This window comes from Zalophus californianus, chromosome 11 (assembly GCF_009762305.2).
Source record: "Zalophus californianus isolate mZalCal1 chromosome 11, mZalCal1.pri.v2, whole genome shotgun sequence".
NCBI lineage: Eukaryota > Metazoa > Chordata > Mammalia > Carnivora > Otariidae > Zalophus > Zalophus californianus.
Window position 1 is genome coordinate 11,266,445 of NC_045605.1, and position 18,790 is coordinate 11,285,234.

Here is an 18,790-nt window from a genome sequence, read left to right on the forward strand (position 1 = left end):
GATCTGAACAGAAATGAAAAGGCAAAGTCTCTGACCAGAGTTGTGTGGAAAAGACAGAGAAATGATTGAGTCCACCACCGGATGAAGCTGCTTGCAGATTCTAATGTTCCCTGTTCTTGTTGCAGTCCTCATTTACATGGTTGGGATTTGTGAATTTGGTGCGTATGGTGCTCTGCTTTGGGACATTAATCTTTAAGATCACCAATGTAACAATATTACAGACAAAAACCAACAACTGCTAAGTCTCCTTTGCGCTATAGCACCATTCACCTAAAATGTGTCTTTATCATTATAAAGTAGTTACTATGAAAACCGAAGTTTCAAAACTGTCCACACATAATTTTTAACTACATAATATTTTAAAATTAAGGTCATAAATTTTCAGGATATAAGTTCTTAAATGTAAATAGCATTTTCTAAGTTGTAATTTCTAATAAAACTGAACAATGTTTCAGTAGTAACTTTGAAAACAAAAGGTGTTTTGTGAAAATTTAAAGAAATAATACTTTAGAAGGATGATAAAAAGCCCAATTGATAAAAGTTTCTGTATTTCAACTGATTCTACTTTCTATGAATCAAGTTAAAAACTAAGGGAAAAAAGGAAGAATGTAGACTGTTTCTTATAAAGTAGGCTACAGTGAATAAAAAGCTATAGCAAAACAATGTGACTCATCAGGCAATGCAGTTATAATATATACACATTGTGCACAATAAGTCTTTATAAGTATACAATCTGTGCAGGCAATTTCATGACCCTTCAAAGAGTTTCTATGTGCCCTGGCAGGTGGGTTGGGTACACCAAAGGAGTTGAAGGTGACATCCAGTACACTATATGCTATCCTTACAGCTCTGATTAGGCAACAAGTTTCTCTCTCACAAAACCAGCTCACCAGGTACGAATTACTATGCGATGGACCACAAGCTCTGTAATTAGTGGCAATACGGCTTTCAGAGAAAATATATAGAGGGTGTAATTCCAGCCTGAAGTCAATGTTTGTGACAAAGTTGCACTCTGCACACGAGTTTGCTACTGAATAGCCAAGATTTAAGAGATTCGTGCAATTGACACTACAGGGTCAACAGGTTCTGTTGATGGCCGTCTCCTGGAAATGACGGAAACTGTAGCTACATCGGAGATTACTCGATCAAAACCAAAGCAGATTACAGAGCAGGCAGAACTGTTTTTAGTTCATTTTAATTTGCTGCATAGATTCGTTATAAAAGGACAAGCTTTAAACTTTGAGGACTTGTAAGGGTGGAGCAGGAAGTCATTACCACTGACACCCCACAGCTGAGCTCAAACAGACCACCTCCCTCCCTAAAGAATAAAGAGCAGCTCTTTGCCAACGAAGGAAAGTCTTATTGAACACCTAATGCATGCTAAGAGATCGCTCACACGAGATCTCAAGGATTTCTAAAGGATTTGACGATAGCCGAATTGGCCTTCTGGCCTAAAAAAGAAGCACACCGCACTGCTGCCTTACGTCGATGAGAAAAATACCCAGTGGGGAGTGGAGGGGCAGGTAAGTAAAAAAAAAAAAGGGGGGGAGACCAAAAGTAAAAAATTATAAATAATTAGGTCATTTTTGACCAAACAAAGTAAGACTTCTTTTTCAACTAGGCGCTTTGCAACTAATCCAAACTCAGGAAATAACTCTGTGAAACGAATAAACTTAGTTCTGAAAAACATGCGCGTCCAGTAACATCCGAAAACACGTGGCGGGGGTGGGGAAACTGGTCGGAACACCGGGAGAGACTCCAACTCCCATCATCCCATTCGTCAGCTAAGCCGGGCTGTTCAGGGCCTGCTGGCGCGCAGGATGCTGGGACTTGTGGTTTTCGCTCCTGCGCCTCCCCGCGGGTTTGCGACGTTTAGCGACCATCGCGCCTGCGCCAGCGCCGGCTGAGAGGCTGGGGCCGTGGCGGCTGGTGCCGGGTGATGCTAGGCGGCTCCCTGGGCTCCAGGCTGTTGCGAGGTGTGGGTGGGAGTCGCGGGCAGTTCGGGTCGCGGGGTGTCCGCGAAGGTGGCGCAGCCATGGCGGCAGGGGAGAGCATGGCTCAGCGGATGGTTTGGGTGGACTTGGAGGTGAGTGCGGTCGGCGGGGGTGAGGGGAGGCGAGTGAGGTTCTGCGCGTAGACAGAGTAGCTGAGCCTGTCCGCGGACACCGGCGGGTCTCAGGTGTGGCAGGTGAGCGCCGCCGGGCTGTGTGCTGCACGGGGCAGATCGGCAGGCTGAAGTCCTGTAGGTGTTGGGGATTGTGGCTGGGCTGTGGGGTTTCTTTTCCAAAGGGAAGAGTCATCCATATGGCTCCCCCCAATCCCCTCCACCCAGATGTAAACCTCCCTAACGCTTTGGTTCCTCTGGGTATAGGGTCACTGGGGTGGGGGGGTTGGGACAGCGACTTTGCTAGACTCCAGACTCTCCTTCCGCAGTCTTAACAGGACCCTAGGTTGTTACAGCTGGACGGGACTCCGGAGATGACTCAGCCTTACCTCTTATTCCATAAACGAGAAAACCGAGGCCCAGAGAGGATTGAGCTCATTCAAGGTCATGCTGTTAGGTTCTGAGTTAGGACTAGAACCCAGTTCTGACCCCTCGAGGTTTTCCATACCCATGCCGCAGACTCCGCCCTCGGTTGAACTTCAGTTTTCTTATATATGAAATGGGGGTAATAGTGCTTTCTACATTAGATTGCGATGAAGATCAAGAGGTGTCATTAATATGAAAACTTTGTAAACTGCAGAGATGTAGTGATGTGAGTAGTCTCTTACCAAATTGAATGCTGTCAGCACTCAATTTTGCTGACTTTGCCATCGGTCCTACAGTAGAACTGGGGTGCCTGACATATAGCAGGCCCTTGGTAAATATTCACTGAATAAGTGATTCATGTTTAGTGTCTTGGGGGCTTGCCAGAGAAGCATTATTGTCTCTTTTATCCTGGCTATGGGATATAAATGGAAAATGCTTGAGGGAATTACTGTTAAATAAAATTGGGTAAAATAGACCAGAAAGATGGTTTGGTGTGTTACATATTTATTTTTGGTTGCAGATGACAGGATTGGACATTGAGAAGGACCAGATTATTGAGATGGCCTGTCTGATAACTGACTCTGATCTCAACATTTTGGCTGAAGTAGGTGATGCCACGTAATACAGTCATACTGTTTAGAGTGTATTAGAAATCTAAATCATTTTTCCCCATCTCTTTATTTAAAAAATAAGAAAACTGAGATCCATACAGGTTAAGTTCCAAAGGAATATGCTAGGTCATGGTAGGGTTGGTTCTGGAACCAAAGTAGTCTATCTCACAGTCCAGCTATTTTTCAGTTATCCATGCCAAAAATTACAGAAACCTACATGCCCTTGTTTACTGAGACCTTACTGTGTGCCTCCCACAGTTCTAAGTGCTTTACATGTATACACTCTTAGTCCTTACAACAACTATAAGGTAGGTAGTTGCACTCATAGAGGAGGACATTTTGGCACGGAGATATTGGGTAATTTGCCCAAGGCCACCTGGCTTATTACTGGGGGAGTGAGGAATTTAACCCAGGTGGTTTGAGTAAAGTACTTCTAACCAATAAGACAATCAGCTATTGTCTCTTCAGGATTAGTGACTCAGGCCAAAATACCTGTATGTCATCACCTTAATTTTAACTCGATTCTCTGTGTCCAGTTTCTGCCTTCTCAACTAGGATATGTGCTTGTCTAGATCTATATTAAGATTTTAGAATTCCCGTTGAGGCAGAATCAGAATACTCTCTTGTTGATATATTGGGCATGATTAAGGTTTTAACATGCTGCTTTTAGCTGAAACATTAAGCAAACAACACACGTGTTGCCTTTTGGCCACTTATGAAGCATTCGAGAAGTGTGTGAGGGCATCTGGTCTGAAATTGGTCCCTGGTCTCATATTGTCAGGATTTTTGGAGGCCATAAGAAACTCTAGAATGGGAACACAGTGGGGATGTTTGTGGAAAAGGTAGTCCTGTTAAAATCAGTTCTCAGAGAGCAAGAGTGATGTGCTGCTGACACTGGATAGATTTTGTAAATGCACAGTAAGACTTCTACTTATCTTGGTAGGTAAGGGACAGGAGAAGGTATTTATAGATGAATTGTGACTTTTGTGGAGTACCAGGCATACATCCTGGAGTACCGCTTGATACATCAGCTGGAGGAGAATCATGAGACTTTGTATTTCGCATCATAACAACTAGCTCCTTTCTTTCTTTCTTTTTTTTTTTAACATATAAATAAAGTGCGTTTTAGGTTTGGTTGTTTTTTCCTGTCACTTGGAATTTAGTATGGATGAATAGTGAAGAGAAGTGTCTTTATTTTGTGAGCCCTACTTACCCTTGGCTGAAGAAGAGTTTTTCCTTTAGACTGTTGATATAATGTGAAATACTGACAGTTTAATGGACCAGTTAGTTAATATGTACCCTGGAGGAAAGTTGGGTCTGTATTCACACAGCTGCAGATGAGTGTGGCATTTGTAAATAGACTCAGATGAGGATAAGAATGTTTAAAAAAAAAAAAAAAAATGCTCAGGGCTCTTAAGTGTCCTTTCTGTGGAAAATATGATTTATTCTTGTATGTGAGTCTGAGGAAAATGTTTTCTGCTGGTAGAAGAGAAAACATCCTACCCTGAAAATTTTTCTGTAGGTAGCTTAGTGTGCCAAACTGGGACCTAAAATAAGTTAGATAGCCTTAGATTAATAGTTTCCTTTTCCTATCATGGTTTGTTGAAATTGTTTTTTGTTTTTTTAACAGTATGAGGGTTTTTTGGTTTTTTAAAAAACTATGTAATCAGAACAAATTTTTTGCTTCTTGGGGATTGCCTTTACCAGTTTTCTTATTTGGCTGAAACTCCCTGTTAGTTTTAAGATGTCAAAATAGTCAAATTCTAGTCATTCCTCTCAGTGATCGCAAACTCTTTTTACCACCTTAGTAGTAATAATACCTTGGATTCATAGAATACTTTTCTTCCAAAAGTTCAAAGAACTTTGATATCTATAATTTTTTATCCTATGTTAAACATTCCGTTGGGGGAGGGGGGTCAGTTTGTTATCGCCATCGTACAGGAGAAACTATACCCATGAAGACTTATTTTAATGCCACAAGTCAGGCTTCTGTGACTGCTGGGACTCTGTCTGAGACACTCAAAAGTTCAATGTTCTGTTAAATGGAGCGGAGGATTTGAGAGCCATGTGTTACTTTTTTTTTTCTTTTTCCGAATGTTGCCAGTTACCTTTTTAACCTTTTGATACAAAAATATTGTTAAAATTAAACAGTATAACTTTATCCAAAATGTATGTGTAGAAAGCTGGTTTTTTTTGCTCTGTTCTGCTGCTGCGTAGCATTCCCCAAAGTTTGTATATTTTCTTGGTAGTTTGTATGCATGTATAAATGTGTGTTTTTTTATTTAAACACGTGTACACGAAATCACATGCACATATATACCGTTCTGCAGTTTACTTTTTTCACTTGGCAATATAGACACTTTCCAAAATGAACTCCTAGTTAGAGGTTGGCAGGCTCTTTCTGAAAAAACAGCGAATAGTAAATATTTTATGCTTGGAGTTCCACATACCTGTCACATGTTTGTTTTATAACTCTTTACAAATGTAAAAATCATTCTTAGCTTGCTGGTTAAAAAAAAAAACAAAAACAAAGGCTGGGGCTATAGTTTGCTGATCCTTGACAGATAACCAATGTCCTCTATTAGGCATTTCACTTTTCAGAAGTGTGTGTGTGTGCGCGCGCGTGCGCATGCATGCATTCATTTTAGCCATTGTAAACAGTGCTGGAATGAATAAGGACCACTTACAGAGATAACAAAGGGCCCTCATCTCTTTCTCTATCTGTATATTGAATCCTGACAGCAGCATAAACTTCACCTCAGAAACCACGGTTATCCCTGTCAATTCTGGATGACTAATGGCTTTTCCCATCCACAGGGTCCTAACCTGATTATAAAACAGCCAGATGAGTTACTGGACAGCATGTCAGATTGGTGTAAGGAGCATCATGGGAAGGTAACATTACCAAAATAACAGGAGTGCTGCTATGGGGATCAGTAACAAGCGTGTTGCTCCCACATCTGAATCCTATACCATTGTTGGATGGGATTCTGAAATGGGTTAGAGGAAGATTGCTTGGCGACCCTGGGAGACTGCTTGCTTGTTTATCTGTCATCTTTGGGACCTCTTGAGATCATCTCCTGAATGTTCTCTTTTTTCCTCTCCTGCATTCAGTCTGTCGCGAACGCATTGCGGATTGTCAAGTATTGCTCAAATCAGTCTTTTGGATAAGGTTAGACATCAACTTTCAGAAAAGGGGGAATGCTGCTTTCCTGTTAATAGTTGTTTCTTCCCAGAGCTTGGACATTGAGCACCATCTTTTTTTGACTGTGTGGAAATGCTATTAACAATCAGGAACATAGCTTATTTGACCTGGATTCTTTAAGAACAAATCAGAGCAAAGATGGCAGTTTCAGTGTGAACTTGAGCCTTATGAAGGGCCCATCTATGGTTGTATTTGCCCATTTTAGCAGTGAAGTTTCATTTCTGGATGCCTTTGAAAACTGACTTGATGTGTTTCTGGTGGGGGCTGGGGATTCTGTCTTGCAGTCTGGTCTAACCAAGGCAGTGAAGGAGAGTACAATGACATTGCAGCAGGCAGAGTATGAATTTCTGTCCTTTGTACGACAGCAGACTCCTCCGGGGCTCTGTCCACTTGCAGGTAAAATCCAATCCTATGTATACCTTGTAGATAGTCTTCCATTGTAGTGGTTCAAGAGACTGCAGTTCCAGAAAGATCAACTAAGACCATCATGCCTTCCACTTACCCTGACTTGGATTATACATCTTAATTTTCCGTTCAAGTTTCCTTATATAATTTATAACATGAGTATTGGGAAACTGCCCTGAAAACCCAGCATGGGATCTGGGGTACATAGACTCATTCAGTAAAATTTTCCTTCATGTTTTTATTATGGAAAAATTTCACATGTACAAGAAAGTTGGATTTGGTAATGAATGGTTTAACCTTGCGCCATGTTTGTTTTACCTGTCTGTTTTTTTGTCGGACATTTGAAAGTAAATTGTAGGCATTTTGACACCTCATTTCTAAATACTTCACCAAGCATTTCTTAAGAATAAGGACATTTTCTTATGTAGCCACAGTATCATTATCACATTTAAGGTAATTAAAAATAATTCAGTAACATCATTTCACATCTAGTCCACGTGCAAAATGTCTAATTGTTTTTGAACCAGCACTCAGTCAAGACTCATGCATTTCATTTGGTTATTATTGTCTCTTTAGTCTCTTAATCTAAAATGTCCACCTGTTGTTTTTCTTTTTTTTTTTTCTGTTTTTCCTGTGTGACATTGACTTCTTAAAGAAACCGGGCCAGTTCTACTAGGATTTTGAAAGTCCTGCCATTGTCAGAGGAAAGTTAATGGTCTGTGGAGGTGTATTTGCATTTGTATATGTTAATTGATATGATAACTTACACTTTCCTTAAATTTCATTAAAAAAAAAAAGTTTTGACATTAAGTATTAGAGTATATGTTGTATATATATTTTCCCTCTAGTTAGTGTGGCTGCTGTCTATTTTAAAGTACTTATTTAAAATTTAGTGTTTTTAAGATAAATTACTGTATGGAAACATGATTATGGATACGAGTTGTTAAAACTGGAATGTGAATAAAGCTTTATTTACTTAATGTGGTTCAGTTAAGTTTTTAGTGTTAATAGTGTGGCTTTCATGACAGTGGGAGAAAATTTGCACGTCTGATATGATCTGAAAAAGTAACAAATAGTTTTGTGCATTATTTTAAGTATGTGGAATGGTAGATTTATCCTTTTGTCCATAGAGAGGCCGTTTATAAATTTATTATGAGCTAGACTGACTACTCAGAAGTCTATACTTGTAACACAATCAGATGCACTCAAACATGATTTAGAAATTCCGAGATGCTTTTAGGAATTATTTGAATTAAGAAAAAAATCATTTCCATTTCAGTACCAGTTAATGAATTTTTATATCCTGTTGTATATTGCTAGAAATACACAGATGCAGTATGCTTCGTGTCTTTCTAGGAAATTCAGTTCATGCAGATAAGAAGTTTCTTGACAAATACATGCCCCAGTTCATGAAACATCTTCATTATAGAATAATTGATGTGAGCACTGTTAAAGAACTGTGCAGGTAAGGGCTATATTTAGGATCCATTAAGTTGCCTCATTTAGCATGTTTTAATTGAGAATTTGTGGAAAGTAATTGAATAGAACGGTAGAACTGTGGGTGCATAACTTCATTCCTTTCTCACTTGGACAGGTCCTTAGTTGATTCTGGACTGGTGAGAGATGGGGGAAACAATGTCGAAAATCTTCTGTATAAATTTCATTAGTCCAGAAAATTTATTGAGCACCATTCTGTGCCAGGCATTGGCCTATGTGCTGGGAACATAACAGATGAAAAGCCTTGAAATAGCATAGAATCTAGTGGGATGAGAGATGTGTAAAAAACACACCTGACAACATATACTGTATGATGACCTCTGTAATGGAAATGTGCATCTTGAATATTGAGGGCAACGGGGAAGGAGCCCCTAGCTGTTGGAGTGAAGAATGGGAAGTTGGGGAAAGCTTTACCTGGGAAATTTAAGTTGAGATTTAAAGAGGAGTTGGATGTTTTCCTGGCATTTAAATGAAGCAGGAGGATTCCAGAGAATGGGCAGAAGTATGAAGAAGTGAGGGCTTGGGAAGATAAGGGAATTACAGATAGTTCATCAATGCTGGAGTGCCAAGCATGCAGTTTGCAAAATGTGAGAGGTGAGGCCAAATCGTCAAGGGCTTGTATGGTGGGCTGAGTTGGTTAACATAAGGGATGGGTTCCTTTCAAAAAGTGTAAGTAGAGCAGTGAGTGATACGATTAGGTCATTCAGATTATAAGGTGGCAAGAAAAGAGGGAGGTAAGAAAGATTTTTGCCTTATCTTGAGGGAAGAATGGGCTAGGGACACGGCATTTGGGTGGCAGAGAAGGGTGTGGAGAATGTCCCATCTGAGACATCTCTTGGCACGGTATGGAATGCTTGAATGGGGGAGTGAGGGAAAGGAACATCTCTAAAGCAGTTGTAGTGTTCCTGGTTTGGGCAGGTAGGCAGATGATGGAATCGTTTAAAGATAAAGGGGAAAATAGGAGCAAAAGCAGATTTGGTGGATGGGAGAAGGGAGGTCTTGAGGATAAATGTAGTTTTATATATGTTGATTAGAAATGTCTAATGGATTTGTAGGTGGAGATGTCCAGCAGGTGGTTGGCTATCCATGACAAATTAGGAGAGGGCTGGAGTGGAGTGAATCTAGGAATCGTAGACGTGGGTGAGCTTGCCTAAAGAGAATATCTAGGGTGAAGAGAGGGTGGAAAAGAGAGTCCCAGGCAAGGAAGCATCTTGATAGTCACAATCCAGAATGCCTTTTTCAGTGTTAATAAATGACTGGAAGGAGGTAATTATCCAGTATATTTGAGACAGTTTCCTTTGAGAGTTCCATTTTTGCTGTGTATAGACGCTGGTATCCAGAAGAATATGAATTTGCACCAAAGAAGGCTGCTTCTCACAGGTAAGTTTGGGTCCTTCCAAGCGCTTGGCAATCTGACACACACATAACCCCCAAATTCTTGACTGCTTAAAACAGTCTGTTCTTTACTCTTTTTTCTTGGGGGGTGGGGCGGGAAACAAAGGTCAACTAGCATAAAGATAATTTTTTTTTTTTTGCTAAGATTATTAGGAATTCTCGTCAGGAGTCTAGTATTCCTTTCTGAGATGCATAGTGTAGCTTAGTTTGTAGGTATGATGAAACAGTCTGTAATCTTTCTAGTAATGAGCAGTATTAATATTCTTCCCAGCAAGGATATGAATATTGTAGCCACTTAAAATTAATTAGAACACTTTGTGAACAGTTATATAACATAGCCTAACTTTGACACTTTTGAGTGTTTCAGACCCTTTCTATTAAGTCTGCAGACTTAGGCACAGGTACACAAGAAATTTGAAGATTTTGTTTATCCAGTGTCCTGTACTGGCTCTTTTACTTTTTTTTTTTTTTTTTTTTAATTTTACCATCGTTCAGGAGGAACATAAGACTCAATTGGGGATTTAGCAGCTGGCTTCTAAGGGCAGCATTGAGTTCATCCCTTTGCTGAGTGCCTACGTGCACAGTTCTAGGCAAACAGAAAGACCGAGTCCCTGCTGTAAGGAGCCTGGCATGCTAGTGTTTCTTTGCGGGGGGATTGCACAGACCACAGCACGATACAAGTTTAGAATACCTTATCCGAAACAATTAGGGTTTGATGTGTTTTGGATTTTGGAAATTTTCAAGCTTTAGAAAGGTAGTAGTGTATTTGTGGTATTTACCGTTATATAACATGCCTTAGAAGGTCTGAAGAAGCATCCAATGGTCAAACACATGGATGTTTCTGCAGCGAAACGTACAGACATGCACACCAAATGGCATAACTGATGAGAATAGCCCCATGTCAAGATTGATCAGGTTTTGCCTCAGAGTGAGTCATAAAAGTACTTTGGATTTTCAGATGTTTTTGGATTGAAGTGTTGTAGGTAAGATGTTGTGTACCTTGATTTAGTCCACTCTCCACCATATATCCAATACCAGGGAAGAAAGCAAAACTGTCGTTTTAGCCACAGCAATAACCATCGTAAAACTCTCGCACGAACATTTATGCAGTTTATTCTCTAGAAGAAGCCCTTGGCTTATCATTCAGAGCTTACTGATTGACCTGCACACAGGTCTCATAATCTCTGTTACTTGATTTCTCAGACTACAACAGATGGGAGACAGCATGTTGGAGAAGAGAGGGTATTGTAGCTGATGGTAGCACAAATCTCTACCAGAGAGGAGGTAGATCCTCTGTTATGGTTAGGTACTGTCTGATGATCAATGTTTATTATGACTGAGTCATGAGTCATGTTTGAGCAGGTCAGTATATTTTGCATAGGGATGTGTCTAAGTATTGCACAGTGTTTCCCAAACACTGTTCCATGAGCTGTTAATGATTATTCCACACATGTGGTTAAGTTTTAGAAATACCGTGTGCCTAGTACAGCCTCCCCTTGGAAATTCATAATACACATTCGTCAATAAGTTCAGGAAAGGAATGCTTGATCTAGTTTTTCCTAAACTCACAACCCTAGAATTCTTTTTTTCCGTGGAACACTTCACCGTCTTATAGGACAGTTTAGGAGACTTTATAATCTGATATATTTTAGGAGATTTTTTTTTTTAACAGCCTTTTTTTTTTTTTAACAAAGTACTTAAATTTGCTTTATTGAAATGTTCCTCTTCTTGATGGTGTCAGTGGCATTTGCAGTTGTACCTGTTGTTACTTGTAAGAAGTTACGTTGTCAGTTGCTTACTTCCTCTGTGGACATTTCAATTCAGTATGATGTGTTTGCTTGTAGGGCGCTTGATGACATTAGCGAAAGCATCAAAGAACTTCAGTTTTACCGAAATAACATCTTCAAGAAGAAAACAGATGAAAAGAAGAGGAAAATTATAGAAAACGGGGAAAATGAGAAGACTGTGAGTTGATGGCAGTTCTCATGCTGTCAGCACGTAGTTTTTGGGAAGCAGCTGCTGGTGGTTGTGTTTGGTTTTGTTTTTTGTTCCTGCTGATTGCTTGGCACAGCACCTTCTTTCAGTTAACTTGCGTCTCCAGATTATTCAAGCAGACAGTACCTGAAATACCATTTTTCTCCTAACATTCTGTTTTCATTTATGACACAGCAGCTCCTCTGTAAGTACCAGGTCATGTCCATCCCTCGGTACATATCTGCATTTGCTTTTAGACCATTTCTTTTGTTTAAAAATAATAATAATAATAATAAAGCTAGTTCTATTGAAATGCAAATGTTTTTGTACCATCTATTCTTTAGTAGTTTGAAATGGTGGCTTTTTTCTCAGTGGTATGGCTAATGTTTAAATTCTCATGATGACATCAGGGATTGGTTAACTTTTCGTATGTTAAACAGCAGGTGAACTTGCTCTGTTTTGCTTTATACATCAAGAATAGAATAACTGGGGCAAATCTGGGCTCATTGTTATAGTTATCAAACTCACAGAGCTCTGGAATGGCTACTTTTCCCTGCACCCAAGAAATTCAAGTCTGTCATCAGAGAGGGATTCTGTAAGTAAGAAGGTTTCTTGAAGAGATATTATGTGTTACGCTATCCCTGTGCTCGTTTTATAAAACGTTGGCTGCCCTGGGTGTAATGCTCTGTAAACCAGAGGGTGTATTAGAATAATCTGTCTATGGAACACAACTCACTCTGACAAATGTCATCTTAAGTCAGAATTGGGAAGGCCCATAGGTGGCTTCTGCCTGTCCTAGAGAACCGTTGGATCTCAAATTACGTTCCTCAGCCCATTATGGCCATTATATGAACATAGCTGTGTGATCCTAATGTGTAAGAGTTGCAGATACAGAAATTACTAGACTGTAGATCAGAATTATCATAATTTTATGTACTAAGTTGTTTTAGCTTTGCAACAACCATGTGAGTGGAGAAAGACTTGAACTTTTTCCAAATGATAAGGCTCAAATTCATAAGTATAGTTAAGTGTAAGCTGAAGAAACATAAGTCTGCTGAGTTTTCTGACCAGTGTTCTTTCTGCTGTCTGGAGTTGCATGGGTTTTAGCTCATGTGCCATCCTCAGTGGTTTGGAAGACAGGATTGTATCCTAGTCGAGGACAGGGCTCTTGCATCAAACTCTGGCTTCTGATCTGAGCTTTGAAACCTGAGTTGCTCTGCCAAGTTCACTTCTCTAAGCCTCAAATTTCTTACTTATAAAACGAGAATGATGGTACCTGACTTAAAGAATAATGTTAGAATGAAATGCTTCTCATGTAGTTCTGAGCTCAGTGCTTGGTACACAGTGAGTACCCTGTTGTGATAACTAATGCGCAGTGAGAGTGGATTCGTTCAGTCAGGATCTCTGGGAAATGGTGCTATGATTGATTTGCTATGGTGACTGGGGCATTATTTTAAATCCGTGTTCACTTAATGGCCTGTGACTGTATGTTGCTGAGGATTGTTTCACTGCCAGTGTGACCTTGACCTGACTTAGTGCTTCCAACTAAAATTTGGCAAGATAGTCTTCGTTCTTACTTGTCTCTCAGGAATGTTATAAATTCTAATGCAAGAATAGATAGGAAAACACTGGGCTTGAGAAAGGTTCCAAGGAGGCGGATGCTGCTGTTAATGCTGCAGGGGTTCTCCCCTACAGCTGGCCCATGTATTCATCAGGTTAACGGTTTGAGCCCCACTGTTTAGTTTTCTTAAGAATTTTAGCTCCTGGTGTTCATTTTAAATCTTCATTCCCATCAATGACCTGCTCACTGATTTAATCCTCTATTCCTTATCTTCCTAATGGAGCAGTATCCCCTGATGGAGTATGTATTAATTTTTAGCAAGATAATTGGCAACCTGTGAAATAAGCAAATCTGGTTTGATGCAGGTCTCTATGAAGGCATGATGGTTCAGTGATCAGTTCATTATTTATTAGTCTGCTTTAAAAAAAAATTTAAATTGGTAGTGCTGGTAACTGATTTCACAGGGGATTCCTGAAGCCATGAAGTAATTTCTGTGAAATGAACTGCCATGCAAATTGGTTTAAATATAACTACAGCCTTAAGAATGATCAGTATGTTTGTTTAGCAGAGCTTGCTGTTCCAGCACTCCCGAGAGCTTTTCATTTAGTGGTTCTTCTGGCTGTCCTGTAATTATCCTGCAAGCTATATTCGTAGGATTATGCAGGTATATTTCCCCTGAATTAAACTCATAAGGTGAATGGATTAGTACAGTGATGATAGTCTCCAGTCAGCATTCCTTGAGTGCTCATGGTAATCTTGCCATGACAGTGTGTGGGCAAGAAAGACCCCTTTTTTTCAGTAGCGTAGCCATAGCAGATAAGGATGGAGCCTGAGACCCCTGTGTTTTTTCATTTACGAAACAATAGATCTCTTTATTAATAAACCAGCCAACAAATTCAAAGGGAAATTGATCGTTTCCTTTGACAGAAGTGGTATTCTTATATGTGTAAGCCTTAAAGAAAAAAGGTAAGAATAGCTAGTTGTAATGTTCAAGTGCAATTTTGTCATTAAATAAATTTTGACACATTGATTGCCTTGTGATAGTTCATGACAGTCCTAGGTAGACTAAGGCGTTCACATCTTGAAAAATTAATAAGTAGCAGGGACAGTGGAAAATTGGTTGTTAGGATAAGCCCTCTGTAGCAGATTGATGAAAGCAAAAGCTGTTATGTTCTGTATCTTTTGATGAGGCAAAAACTATTAATGCTCTGGACTTCGCTACATGCTGTCTGTCTGTTGTGAGTATTGAGTTTGGGTTATTTGACCAAAGCCTTTTAATTTTATGTGGCTCCCAATTATACCATAGCCACAGTGTTCATGGAAATGAAGAGCTCCTCCTTAGTTGAGTCTTTTCTGCTGAGTAGAGGAGTACTTGAAATTTTCTAAAAGGACAGGTCTTAAATCTACTCAACACACACACACAAGGGTAACTAGTATGGACATTTATTTCGCTTGATGTTTTTTTTTCCCCCCACAATGTATACCTATATATAAAAACATTAAGTTGTGCCCCTTAAATATATAATTTCTGTATGTCAGCTATCTCAATTAAAGGCTGCTAAAAAGGGATTATAAATCTTCATTCCACTAAAATGTAGACAGATGTAATAGTTGCTTTCATAACTGACTTGTCAAGTCGAGTGCATCTGACCCAAGCTTTAACTTGGTGTCCGGGGGAATGTAATCAGTATCGTTTTGCACCTGGGTTGTAATACCACTGGTATTCTAGGGTACAGAAAACAGGAGTCTCTCATTCAGGAATAAGACCTAGAAAATGGAAAGATTTGGGGAATGTGGAGCAAAAAATGTGTTCTTGTGCAAATGAAAACCTACCATAAACAGCCTGCAGAATCTTTGGGGACCCACGAGAGTTTGCATAATTTGGGGTGCATAGCTGTGTGAATTGTACAGCTAACCCCTGAACAACAAGTGGGTTAGGGGCGCCAATCCCCCCATGCAAAATGTGCATATGTAACTTTCTGCCCCGAAACTTTACTAATAGAATCTCTAGAGATCGCTTTTCTCTGCAGTGCTCATGCGGGGTTGATCAGTGCCACACAGCATTTTAAGTGGATATTTGCAACACTTGAGCTCACTGCAGTAGCAAAGGTGGTGGCTATGAAATTATTATGGTAGTGCAGTTTATGCAGTTGTTATTTAATACTGCATCTTCATATTTGCTTACATTTCTCAACTATGAATGGTGCAGGGTATGACCTATTAGTGTTTGTGTAAGTTTTGGTAAATTGTAACTTCTTATAATCGATTTGTATAAATTTTATGGTAGTAAATGTTAAAGTAGTATCTACATGTATTTTGTGCATTTGTGACATACCTAACCTTTTCTTAGTTTTTTCCATATTTCTAGGCTATGCAGCTCGTCTGTGGGTTATTTCAAATTGTCGCAAATCTCCAAAATTTTTCCAACATGTTTATTGAAAAAAATCCACATATGTGTGGACCCATGCGATTCAAGCATGTGTTGTTCAAGGGGTCAACTGTACTTAGTGCCACTGAACTCACTACACTTAAAATGGCAAAAATGGTAAATTTTAGGTATATTTTACCACACACACAAAAAAGGATGCATAATTTGACACAACCCATTTTCAGAATGATCCTTAGGACGAATGTGTAAATGAAAGCCGGCCTGGAGGAGCTGAACTTGTGGATGCTTGCTTGTGCCCTTGGGAAGAAGATCTTCTGTTTCCCAATTTGGAATAGCAGGAGGTGGAGAATTTAGGGAGCTGCTTTCTCTTATGTTGGCATCAAATTGGTATAAGGAATGACTGGTTTTATTTACAGACCAAGGAAATTTAGCAAATATCCTTTGGGAGCATCTAGCCTTCTTCCTACCTTTAAATTTAGTCCCATGAGAGATGCTTCTGATTTCTGCATCAGGTGTACTTCCTGCACCATCTGGGTTAACTGGCTCATGAAGGCTGCCCTGGCATCCAGGCCTGTTTTGCTTCTGTGGGAAAACCTCTCCATTTTCCATTCTACCTCACCAGCTCTCTCTAGTAGGTAATAGAATCCACTGTTAAGTTCGAGACCTTATGTAGTAAATATTTTGACTCTCCTCTGTCCATATCATTTGTGTCTTTTTCTTTTTTTTAAATTTTATTTATTTGAGAGAGAGAGAACATGAGTGGGGAGGAGGAGGAGCAGAGGGAGAAGCAGGCTCCCCGCCGAGCAGGGAGCCCGACACGGGGCTCGGTCCCTGGACTCGAGGATCACGACCTGAGCTGAAGGCAGACGCCCAACCGACTGAGCCACCCAGGCGCCCCCCTCCCGTTTATTTTTCTTTTTTCTTTTTTTTTTTTTAATATTTTATTTATTTATTTGACAGAGAGAGACACAGTGAGAGCAGGAACACAAGCAGGGGGAGTGGGAGAGGGAGAAGCAGGCTTCCCGCCGAGCAGGGAGCCAGATGCGGGGCTCGATCCCAGGACCCTGGGATCATCACCTGAGCCGAAGGCAGACGCTTAACGACTGAGCCACCCAGGCGCCCCCGTTTATTTTTCTTACACATTCATCTTTACTGTTCAAAGGTTCTAAAGTATTTCATTCTACCTTGTACCTTCTTATTCTGTCCTTACAGTGCTTTGCGAAATATGTCAACATGATTGCCCCATCATTTTTATATGCATGCTTGATAACTAGCAGAAAGCCAAGTCAGAAGAGCGGGACAGATACGAAGGACACTGAAGGGAATTCCTGGCCGTTCCTAGAGTGGAACAGGAGGAAAGGTAGCTCTTGTTTGAACTACGGGTTCAACGTAAGCTTCCAGAAATACGGGGGTTGGCCTCACATGCTCCAGGGCCTGCTTTTATAGAAAATCTTGTTTCTTCCTCTATCAGTATTAGTTTTCCACAGCTTTGGGTTTTATAAATAATAAAAATGTTAAGTTATTTGGATACTCTCTAGAGATTGCCAATGTTTATTTTGCCCAATAAGGATGTTAAAAATACCATCTTCTATCACCATTTCAGAAGAGAAAAGGCATTTTAAAACATAACAAAGGGGGCGCCTGGGTGGCTCAGTTGGTTAAGTGTCTGCCTTCGTTCGGCTCAGGTCAAGTTCCCAGAGTCCTGGGGTCTGGCCCCGTGTCACCCTGTGTCGGGCTCCCTGTTTAGCGGGGAGCCTGCTTCTCCCTCTCTCTCTCTGATTTCTCTCTTGCACTCTCAAATAAATAAAATCTTAAAAAATAACGAACATAATTTCAGAATGAGGAACAGGTACTTTAACTGGAATACATTTAGCTTTGTGAAAAATCCAATTGTGTCCTTATTTTCATTGCACTTCAGGTTGATTTAAAAAACATACCATCTTAATCCTGGGCCTCTATCAGTTACTAGCCTGGAGTTTGGGAATAACTGGTATATTTACGCTTGGGATGGGACATCTCTCCAAAACACTCCTGGGAGAGGAGAGAAAGAAGGTACCTTCTATCCTACCCAAATAATTCTTTTTTTGACAATTATTAAATGAGAGGAGTTGGAAGATAGGCAAAAAAGCCTTGTAGTGGTCTAGTTGAGATGAAATTTTGTGATGTGTTAATGGTCAGAGCATCAAAGCAAGGTGCTTTTTCCATGTGTTTTATACCATTGTTGACCCTGTACAGTCTTTCCAGGTGATTCTAAGAATGCTATGGATTCCTTGGTTATTTGAAATGTTGTTTTTCCAGTTTTGACATTCTGAAACTGTTTTTGCCTGACCTTTAGCTAAGAAGTCTTTGATGTTCTAACACTGGCTTTCTGAGGATGGGTGGGGAGAGGGGGCAGGTATGAGTTTTAAAATTATTTTAGAGTTTCAGATAAAGCCTGAAAATTAAAAAGAAAAAAAAAAACTCACCCAAATTAAATCCCAAATCTAGTTTATGTTTGAAGAATATAAGTAAGTGTTTCCTACGATTAATACTGGTTTTTGAGAAAAGAATGACAAATCCTTTTAAATACTGAGCTCCTGAAAGACCCTTGGAAATGCAGTGTTAGAGATCATGATAAAAATGGTTCTAAAATTAAGTGGGAGAATGGTCCATGCTTTGGGATTTTCTTCTTTGAAAATAGATAAATTACATAAATGTGATAGCAGATCTCCATAGTTGTGGAGAATTAAATTAGATAGTATTTAGTTGATAGAAAATAAGTTTTTTTTTTTTAAAGATTTTATTTATTCATTTGAGACACAGAGAGAGAGCAGGAGCAGGGGGAGAGGCAGAGGGAGAAGGAGAAGCAGACTCCCTGCTGAGCCAGGAGCCCGATGTGGGGCTCGATCCCAGGACCCTGGGATCATGACCTGAGCTGAAGGCAGACGCTTAACCATCTGAGCCACCCAGGCGCCCCTAGAAAATAAGTTTTATGACTAAAAAATTTATTTTCACTTATTTTGATACATTTTTTGAAGATTCTGATTGTGCTGTTTGCTTATGAAGTATAGTTGACATACAACGTTATGTTAGTTTCAGGTGTACAACATAGCGATTCCACAATACATCACTCAGTGCTCGCGGCAAGTAGAGTCATGATGTGTCACCGCGTGGTGTTATTACAGTATTATTGACTGTATTCCCTATGCTGTACACTTCATCTCCCGGACTCACTGTGTAACTG

The 18,790-nt window shown here is 39.9% G+C and overlaps 1 protein-coding gene across 2 annotated transcripts; it reads left to right on the forward strand.

Moving 5' to 3' along the window:
• Nucleotides 1-1,868: 1,868 nt before the first annotated feature.
• On the forward strand, nucleotides 1,869-11,952 carry REXO2 (RNA exonuclease 2). Of its 2 annotated transcripts, XM_027579319.2 has the most exons (7): nucleotides 1,872-2,086; nucleotides 3,051-3,134; nucleotides 5,959-6,036; nucleotides 6,631-6,742; nucleotides 8,108-8,216; nucleotides 9,575-9,628; nucleotides 11,488-11,952. In XM_027579319.2, exons 1-7 carry the CDS (start codon nucleotides 1,940-1,942, stop codon nucleotides 11,615-11,617), a joined length of 714 nt encoding a protein of 237 aa, XP_027435120.1. In that variant the 5' UTR covers nucleotides 1,872-1,939; the 3' UTR covers nucleotides 11,618-11,952. The 2 variants fall into 2 exon arrangements, with proteins under 2 accessions (XP_027435121.1, XP_027435120.1); XM_027579320.2 differs by lacking the exon at nucleotides 5,959-6,036 and having other exon boundaries at nucleotides 1,869-2,086.
• The last annotated feature ends 6,838 nt before the right edge of the window (nucleotides 11,953-18,790 follow it).